Source organism: Siphateles boraxobius, unplaced genomic scaffold, assembly GCF_051911475.1.
Source record: "Siphateles boraxobius isolate OS27281-9 unplaced genomic scaffold, OSU_SipBor_1 120, whole genome shotgun sequence".
Taxonomy (NCBI): Eukaryota; Metazoa; Chordata; class Actinopteri; order Cypriniformes; family Leuciscidae; genus Siphateles; species Siphateles boraxobius.
The window spans coordinates 2484177-2494014 of NW_027508723.1; the positions used below are offsets into that span (position 1 = coordinate 2484177).

The window sequence follows — 9838 nt, forward strand, 5'->3', positions numbered from 1 at the left end:
TTTGTTTAATTAATACAGTGTATACTTTTTCTTGATATACCCGAAAGAATGGAAGTGAAATGTGACAACATGCCCCATACATTGTAACATGACAGCTTAAAATGTTATCTGATAAAATATATATCTATACAAGACAAACTAAAGTATTTTCTCAATAAAATACAATTATTAACTTTTTCATATGAAATAATGCCATTTTTTTTTATTAAAAATAAACTAATTTCTGAGTTTGACAATACACAAAACAGATATACAGCATAGTTCAAAACATAATAATTAATAATTCCTGAACATTGACTCTCAGTGTTTATTAACCTTTTTCTCATGGTTTCTCAATAGAATTCATACAAGTACAGAGTAGAATAGCAATAGTTGTAACGCAGTGTGACAACATGCCCCATCTACGCAACTGGTATTTAAATCTGACAAGTGTCTTATGCTGTTAGATCATCATTATCTCAACTGTTAATTAACAGATATAAGATAAAATAATATCAGACTTGTCTAATTTTAAATTTAAAAGTTTAAAATTAACACATGTAAAATGTACTTTTGCTATGGTTAAATAGCCTTAATGTTCAGTGATATCTTCCAAATATTTCTATAGTGTTGAATATTTCTATAGCGTTGATATGGCAACTAGTAAATACAGGTCCTTCTCAAAAAATTAGAAGCCATCATAATTTTGCTTGTCGTTCGGAAATCAAGGTGCCAGAGTCTGGAGGAAGACTGGGGAGAAGGAAATGCCAAAATGCCTGAAGTCCAGTGTCAAGTACCCACAGTCAGTGATGGTCTGGGGTGCCATGTCAGCTGCTGGTGTTGGTCCACTGTGTTTTATCAAGGGCAGGGTCAATGCAGCTAGCTATCAGGAGATTTTGGAGCACTTCATGCTTCCATCTGCTGAAAAGCTTTATGGAGATGAAGATTTCATTTTTCAGCACGACCTGGCACCTGCTCACAGTGCCAAAACCACTGGTAAATGGTTTACTGACCATGGTATTACTGTGCTCAATTGGCCTGCCAACTCTCCTGACCTGAACCCCATAGAGAATCTGTGGGATATTGTGAAGAGAAAGTTGAGAGACGCAAGACCCAACACTCTGTTGGTGTGCAATGAATCTAAAATATATGAAAGTTTAATTTTTATCATTACATTATGGAAAATAATGAACTTTATCACAATATGCTATTTTTTTGAGAAAGACCCTTACACTTAGTTTCGTCATGCTGGCATGAGTGGAAGTATTTAAAACAAGTCTGTTAACTAGTTGTTTCCCGCTAACCTCTAGGCTAGTAGCCTATTATGTGTCGTGTTTTGAATCAATACCAGTTGGAACTCCTAATCAAAGGATAAAACTAATTACAGCCAGGTGGGTGTTAATTAATTAAATCAACGAGATGAATGCGTTCCCGAAATATTAAGAGATATATCGCTGTAGTCAGTGCAGAGACGCTGCAGTAAACAGTGTAAGCCTACATCTAGGTTTCTGAAAGAGAGGCTTGATTTAGGGTTAGTCTTAGGTGATTTTTCCTCATGGCTGTGAGGGAGATTTGTGTTTGGAAAGGGCTCATTTTAGCCCTTTTTCTCTTTGCTGTTGATGGATATAAAGTACCAGGGCCGTAAGTACCATTAAATACTGTATGCTTTGAAGTGAACAGAAGCATTCTGTTATCTGTTCTTATTTTGGAGTTGTTTACTAAACTTTATAGATGGTCAAAATAAGCTTTGTGAACCAGTAAAGCTTTCCTTTAACACGGTTTGTTGCCATCTATTGATCAAATGGATGATGTCCTGTGGTTTTTGAAACTAAACCTTTGTATTTTTCCACAGGTTGTTCATGGTGACTTACCCTGCTGTGATTGAGTCTGGATCTGACTCCAAATTATGTGTAACTCTTCTGAAACCCCAAGAGAGCCTCACGATGACAGTTTCTCTGCTTGATGTGAAAAACAAGATGACTCCACTTGTGAAGCATGTTTCTTCAACGCCGTTTCACCGTTGCTTTGGTTTCCAGGTTTGTCATTAGACACATGTGGCTCTTTTTGACTGGTTTGTTGTAAGTTAACTGAAGTTTTCTACAGGCTCCTCGGGTAGATGGAGAATCGGTGCAGAAACTGAAGGTGGAAGTTCAAGGGAAGGTCTTCAGAGCGACAGAAGAGAGCAAAATCATGTTCAGACGTTACCTATCTTTGACCTTCATCCAAACAGACAAGCCTATTTACAATCCAGGACAAACAGGTGAGCTGTGAATGACCCTTGGTTGAAAGTGTAGAAAGTCCATTACGCTAAAAGTTCTGATCATCTTCAAATGTATCATGCAAAAATGTGAGTTTATTGGTGTCTGCAGTTAATTTCAGAGTTGTCACCATGGATCCCAAATTTGTGCCTTTTGATCAAATGGTAAGACCAGATGTTTCACCCTATTGAGTGATCTGATTATAGATAAAATGCAGGTTCTTTTTAAGATGCAGAAATTTCAACTTTAATGACTGCTTTTAAATGTTTATTATTCCTGTTTTTGTCTTGCAGTACAATCTGGTCGTGGTGGAGGTGAGAATTCGCTCCGGTGCAACTCTTTAAATGGAGCCAGTGCAGCTTTTTGCACTTTTTTTTTTTTTGCTTTGTTTGCAGTTTTCTGAGTAGTTAATTTGTTTTAATAGGACAAAGATAATAACCGGATTGGTCAGTGGACAAATGTTTCCTCAACGGGGTGGATATTGCAGCTTTCTCACGAGTTAAACCCAGAGGCTCAGATAGGGATGTACACACTAAAGGCTTTTATTGCCGACCGAGAAATCTCCCAAGTTTTTGAGGTGAAAAAATACGGTAAGTTGTTGTGAGTGCAGCAGTTCAATGACAGATCTGAAGTCTTAACCTGAAGTGCTTTGTTTCTGGTGTAGTTTTGCCCAAGTTTGACGTGACCATAAACACACCAAAGACATACAGCGTTGCAGATATGGGACTGAAAGTTGAGGCTTGTGCCAAGTAAGTGATGCTTTATTTTCTTGTTTTGTGGTTGGTCAGTTCTTTATCTTGTTCTTTGTGATGTTTCCCAGATATACATATGGGCAACCTGTCCCTGGTCAAGCCTTGGTGGAAGTGTGCCGTGATCCATTTCCATACATTAGTCATAATTTGACCAAACAGTGCCTGAATAAAACAGCAAAGGTATGAGACTCCAGCCTTACCGCTGAGGGTTTTTCTTCGGCTTGTGCTTTACTTAAATGTGACTATCTTTGTCCTGCTACCAGATGAATGCCATGGGCTGTGCCTCTCTTACTGTCGATACATCAGTGTTTTTCAACACCAAATTTGAAGACTATATGCAAGACACATTTCTAGTAAATGTGAATGTTACTGAGGAGGGAACAGGTGCGCTATTGGCTGATCTGAACCACATACTTTATCATCTTAACAAGACATCCACTTTAAGGCACATACTCGAGATTTCTTCACTGTTTTTGTTTGGTTTTTCTCTCATGCCCCCCCCCAGATGTAATGTTGTCAAAATCTGCAATGGTGTCCATTACGTTTGAAGTCGGCAATGTCACGTTTGTGGACCTCGTGGTTCCTTATTTTGAACCTGGATCAATGATTAATGGAAAGGCAAGCAAAACATCATCCCTGATCACAGAAGCCTTCACATTGGTTCCCTCTCCTAACCTTGATCATTCCCAACAGATATCCGTGACTCGTTTCGATAAGACTCCAATTGCAAACAAAGCTGTGTATCTCCTGGATGGTAACAGCTGGCCCAACAAACTGCTACTGAATCTAACCACAAACAAGAATGGACTGGCTGCGTTCTCCCTCAACACTGCTAATCTTCCTAAGGCTGATCTGAATCTGGTGGTACGATTTGTATTTTGTGAAATGAAGCCTTTCTCTTGCATGAAATTCATTGCAATTCATTGTTCCCCAGGCAAGTGTGACTCCAGAGGTTTTTTATGGTTATAAATCGCCATACTTCACTACAGATATGAGGGTTATTCAGCTTCTCCAACCCGTTTCTCCCGACAACCCATCGTTTAGTAAACTGACTATAGTGAAGCTCAAACAGCCGCTCAAATGTGGTGCTTCGTTTCCAGTGACCGTGGAGTATTCTTTTGTTGGAGAGGCTGGTAGCTACAGTGCTGACATAATCTATATGGTGAGTGGACATTAGTCTTTTGGCTTTTAAAGTTTGCCGATCTGCATGTTCAGCAACTTATGCACCTATGTCTTCTGTCAGGTCTTATCCAGAGGAGTGATCGTCCTCCATGGATTTCAGACAGTCAAAGCAAAGGCTTGTAATGCAGTCAAAACAAAGGCTTGTGATGCGGTCACAAGCGGCTCCGTGACGTTCCAGCTGTCTGTCAGCGTCGATATGGCTCCAGCAGTGCAGATTCTGGTCTACAGCGTTCTTCCCAGTGAGAATGTAGTTGCTGCTAGTGTGTCGTTTGACACGGACATGTGTTTCCAGAACCAGGTACTGTATGATGTGCAATGGCAATTTGTTTCAATTGGGGAATGGTGGCGTGTCCTACAGTGTGTTGGTCCATGTTCCAGGTGTCTCTGCAGTTCTCTCCAGCTACGGCTGTTCCTGCTGAGGGAAACGTTCTGACTGTTTCTGCTCAAGAAGGATCTCTGTGTGGCCTCAGTGCTGTAGATCAGAGCGTCCGGATCATGGAGCCAGGAAGACGTCTGAGTGCTGAAAGGGTATCTGTGTGCCTCAATTGGATTTCTTGTTTTGGCTTTTAATCTATATATTAGTGTGGCACATCTGATTAGAATGCCACGTAAGTTTTCTGCATTTAACTCCAGTACGGAAAGCCCTGACATGACTGGACTACTTGGTTTTTAATGAAGTAGTCCAGTTAAATCAACACAACACACTGTGACTTTAGTCTTCTAGTAGTGGACACACACACCTTCAAGGAGCACTTTTCTCTGTTGTCAGGTGTTCAACTTACTCCCAGTGCGATCATTACCAAATTATCCATATGAAGTTGAGGATGAACAGGAATGTCTGCGTTTTCGAGCCCGTCGAGATGTTTCTGCAGACCAAACTTATGAAACATTCAAGGTAGAAAAGGGTTACTCATTCTGTTACTTTTGTGTTACTCTAAATCAGAGGTCTTCAATCCTGCTCCTGGAGGGCCACTGTCCTGCAGAGTTTAGTTCCAACCTGCTTTAGCACACCTGCCTTTGTATATTCAAGTCATCTTGATGAGCTGATTCAGGTGTGTTTGATTAGGATTGGAACTAAACTCTGCAGGACAGAGGGCCCAGGAGCAGGATTGAAGACCTCTGCTCTAAATGCTACTTTTTCAAGTGTTTTTGTCTTCTGACAGAGTATGGGGATGAAGGTCACCACTAATTTGCCTATCAGAGTACCTCAGTGTCTGAAGTACAAAGGCCTGAGTTTTTATCGCAACTTCCATGGCGGTATGTCCGTTAGTTTGATTCTTGCTCTAGAAACTGCTACACAACTTGATAAGCTACCAACTATGAACTTAAGCAATCTTTGACCTGAACTGCAAGCCATTGGATGAACTTTAATGTACCATTACAACACGAGAGTAAAGATCCCATTCAGTAACAAAAGTCAATATATACCATGTAAAGACAATAAAAATGTTTGAGGCTACAACTGGCCAAACCATGCATACATTTGAAGGTTTGAACCCTGTGTATTCTGCGGACACTAGGACCGTTTGGAGGATCTGGGTGTAAAATTGCTTGTCTCTTTCAGGGAACTTTTTAGCCAAGGCATTGGCTTCTCCAGTAGCACAAAGTGCTGGAGGCGACACTTCCTCTTTTGACGTGACTGTCAGGACTTACTTTCCAGAAACCTGGTTCTGGCAGCTTGCTCAAGTGGGGTTCGTAAAACTCATTTGTTCCATCTAAAGCTACTTGCCCACAGTTTTTAATTCTCCTGCCCCCTCACTACTTTTTCTGGTGACTTTTTTTTCTTCAGAGCCACTGGATCCACACAGGTTCCTCTTAAGGTACCTGACACCATCACCACATGGGAGACTGAGGCATTCTGCCTATCCTCCAAAGGTTTCGGTCTGGCTCCTCCTACTCTGCTGACGGTCTTCCAGCCCTTCTTCCTGGAGCTCTCCTTGCCGTACTCTGTTGTCCGTGGGGAGTCTTTTGATCTGAAGGCTACAGTCTTCAACTACCTGTCCAAGTGCATCATGGTCTGCCATGGTTTATTTTTATTTATAATGGATCTATATAGAGTAGCTTCTGTGTCTTTGATCCATGTTCACTGTTTTTTTGGCAGGTTAAAGTAACTCCAGCTTCATCCACGGCCTTCACTCTTAAACCGTATACTGATTCATATTCATCCTGTCTATGTGCCAATGAGAGAAAGACCTTCAAATGGGTTTTCTCCGCTGCTGTTCTCGGTCAGTTTTGGACTGTCTGCTTCCAAATTGGGAGTGTAAGTGGTGTTTCTCACTCTGTCTGTCACTGCAGGAGCTGTCAATGTGACTGTCAATGCCTCAGCTGAACCATCCCGGACTCGATGTGGCACTGAGGTTGTGACCGTGCCGACGAGAGGACGGATTGATGTAGTCACTCGAAGTCTAATTGTCCTGGTAAGTCTTGACCAGCTTTCTGGAGTTTGATCATGGAGCTCAAGCTGCTTTACTGATGTGTTTGCCTTTATAGCCTGAAGGAGTTGAAAGGACAAGCACCCAGAGTTGGTTACTGTGTCCAAAAGGTTTGTTGTACTGATACCCAACACATTCTCCGTCTACAGCCTAACACTCAATGCTGATCCTTTCTGTTCGGTCCCTAGGAAAAGCTCTTTCTGAAGACGTGACTCTAATATTTCCAAAAAATGTGGTTCAGGGATCCGACAGATGCTCAGTTTCAGTCCTCGGTAAAGCGTTTCGTTGACAGACAGATGTGATTGTTTGGCAGTATAACTTTGTTTCTGATGTGGCTTTTATGCTTGACCTCTCATAGGGGACATAATGGGTCGTGCACTGAAGAATCTGGATGGGTTAATACAGATGCCATCTGGTTGTGGAGAACAGAATATGATTATTCTTGCTCCCAATATTTACATCCTGCTGTACCTTGAAGTCACAGGGCAACTCACCGCAGCCATCCGAGCGACCGCCACCAGCTACCTTCAGAGAGGTAAAGATGTCCGAATCCCCTTTAAATATGTAGGAGTCTAAATCCTACTGCTTCCCATTGAAATGGTCTATAATTCCTAATAAGCCCCCCTCCGATATGTGGTTTTTGACTTGAACAGGATACCAAGGACAACTAAACTACAGGCGCAGTGACGGATCATACAGCACATTTGGTTATGATGCATCTAATACATGGTGAGTTTCACTACCACTATTCTAGCCTTGTGTAGCCATTGTCACCAGCGGTTTGTAAGTTCAGTTGTTTTTAATGAAACTTCCTGCATGGCTAGGTTGACTGCCTTTGTCATGAGGTCTTTTGGTCTAGCGAAGAGATTTGTCTTCATCGATCCGGATGTCCTTCAGAAAGCAAAGAACTGGCTAATAAGCCAGCAGGGTTCAAAAGGGTGTTTCATACAACAGGGAACTTTGTACCACAATGAAATGAAGGTACATTTGATCAAATAGACCTTAACCCATAGACTGTCCAAGACTGTTTTTAATACGTATGATGGTGTGTTTTAGGGTGGAGTTGGTGATAACGTGACCATGACTGCCTACATTGTTGCATCGCTGCTTGAACTAGGCGTCCCAGTCACAGTAAAAAACTCTCTAGTAGTTGTATGAGCTTCTTGCAGATGACATTCTTGTTCGCCTGTTGTATGATATCTGTTTTTCTTTAAGGATCCTGTTATTACCAATGCTCTATCATGCTTGAGGCCTGTCATTGAGAACCTGGGAAACACTTACGCCACTGCTCTGCTGGCCTACACCTTCAGTCTGGCCGGAGAGACCACCACTCGATCACAGCTTCTAAAAACCTTGAAAGACCTTGACATTAGTGAAGGTGAAATTTACCAGCCTCTTGTTTGAGAGGTTCATGTTCTTTGGCATTAACTTTTCCCTCCATCTCATCCAAAGCAACTAAGGTCCACTGGTCTCAAACCACATCTGGTAGTACTCTGGCGGTGGAGATCAGCTCTTATGTGCTGCTAGCAGTTCTTGCCGTTCAGCCACTCACGACAGCTGATCTAAGCTATGCTAACCGCATTGTCAACTGGTTGGTGACCCAGCAGAATCCCTATGGAGGCTTTTCCTCCACCCAGGTGCCTCTGACTACCAAACATGAGCTCAATCATTTATGAGGAGGTTTTTAAATCTGTTGCTTGTTTTTAGGACACGGTGGTGGCTCTTCATGCCCTGTCTGTTTACGCTGGTAAAGTCTTCAGCTTGGATGGCTCCAGCACTGTTACTGTACAGTCCTCCATAGTAGGAGGAGACTCTTATAGCTTCGACGTGAATCGGGACAACAGGTTGCTGTATCAGGAGAAGTCACTGAAGAAAGTTCCAGGCAAATATAGTGTTAAAGCGACCGGAACCTCTTGTGTTTCTGTGCAGGTCTGTATCTCCACCCCCTCTGTTTCTGTTGTGCACATCCACATCTTATTTTGCCTTGTTTGCTCTGTGCATGTATTGTAGGTTGCATGTTTCTACAACATCCCAACACCGGTTAAAGACACCAAGACTCTGAGCGTTGAAGCGAAGGTGACTGGAGACTGCCAACCATTTCTCATGTTGAACTTCACTGTGACGTAAGAATAGTTTTGTGTCCTGAAACTAGCTCTTTTTCATGACTTAAAACAAGAAAGCGATGTTCTTGATCATGTTGACACAACCTGTTTATTCCCCAATCACCCTCATTCAGTTACAATGGTGTAAAAGCAAGCACTAACATGGTTCTTGTGGACATTAAGCTCCTGTCAGGCTTCACGGCAGATACATCACTGGTTCGTATGTTTAAGCTGACTTTGAAAGTCCCAAGATGCTTAAGGCTCCTTCAGATGTAACTGCATGTAAACAATGGTCTTTTCCTCTCAGCTTGGTTCTCCACCCCAATCGTTCGCTCCGCTAGTGGAGCGTGTTGATGCTGGAGATGATCGTGTCCTAGTGTATCTGAAAGGGGTGAGACACCACATTGGGGATATTCCCAGCGACATTCACTAGCTGCCATATTGAGTGCGGTGTATGTGCTGCTGTTCATCCTTTGTCTCCCAGGTTACCAAAGGTGTACCCATGAGTTACGCACTGCAACTGAAACGGGTTCTTGGTGTGCAAAATCTCAAGCCAGCAGTCATCAACATTTATGACTACTACCAAACAAGTGCGCCTTCATCCTAATCAAGCTTTGCTCTGGCTTAATTCACTGTACATGATGCAGCTCACTTTCTTTTCCTCTTTCAGGTGATTCGTTTGAGACAACCTACACGTCCCCCTGTCCATGCTGCCGTCAAACAACTTAAATTAAAACTGCTTTTATACAATTAGTCCTTTTGTCTGTTGTTTTTCATCTGACGGTGGTTTGAAGCGGGAAGTTGCAGTGTTCATAAGTTTAGATTTGTCCAGTGACCTCAAATCCCTACATGACTGAAATGTAGTTCACTCAGGTAGTGGCTGTTATTCACTTTTTGGAGTTGTTGAAAGACTCTAGACTGCAACTATGGGGCTGTTTACACCTGGCCATTTCATGCGTTTTCTGTGATCGGATGGCTATTTGATCGTGAAAAGACCAGGTGTAAATGCCCTCCGATTTGAATCCGATCGCTCAAACCACTTCAGGAGGAGGTCTGGGCCGCATTCTAGATGAAACTGGAGAAGTGTAAAGGCATCTGGTTGTTGAAACCACATGTAAATTTTACTCCTCCCA

At 42.3% G+C, this 9838-nt stretch overlaps 1 protein-coding gene across 1 annotated transcript; it reads left to right on the forward strand.

Moving 5' to 3' along the window:
• The first annotated feature begins 1486 nt into the window (after positions 1-1486).
• LOC143731461 (alpha-2-macroglobulin-like) lies at positions 1487-9455 on the forward strand. Its single transcript, XM_077222438.1, has 34 exons — positions 1487-1620; positions 1832-2015; positions 2083-2239; positions 2349-2401; positions 2531-2551; positions 2662-2827; positions 2902-2986; positions 3058-3169; positions 3253-3373; positions 3495-3607; positions 3683-3853; positions 3924-4151; positions 4233-4469; positions 4550-4699; positions 4941-5066; positions 5335-5428; positions 5736-5862; positions 5961-6186; positions 6273-6396; positions 6467-6588; positions 6662-6713; positions 6792-6875; positions 6962-7138; positions 7257-7332; positions 7428-7584; positions 7660-7734; positions 7819-7981; positions 8056-8240; positions 8311-8532; positions 8614-8726; positions 8840-8921; positions 9013-9096; positions 9190-9295; positions 9376-9455. Exons 1-34 carry the CDS (start codon positions 1535-1537, stop codon positions 9432-9434), a joined length of 4338 nt encoding a protein of 1445 aa, XP_077078553.1. The 5' UTR covers positions 1487-1534; the 3' UTR covers positions 9435-9455.
• The last annotated feature ends 383 nt before the right edge of the window (positions 9456-9838 follow it).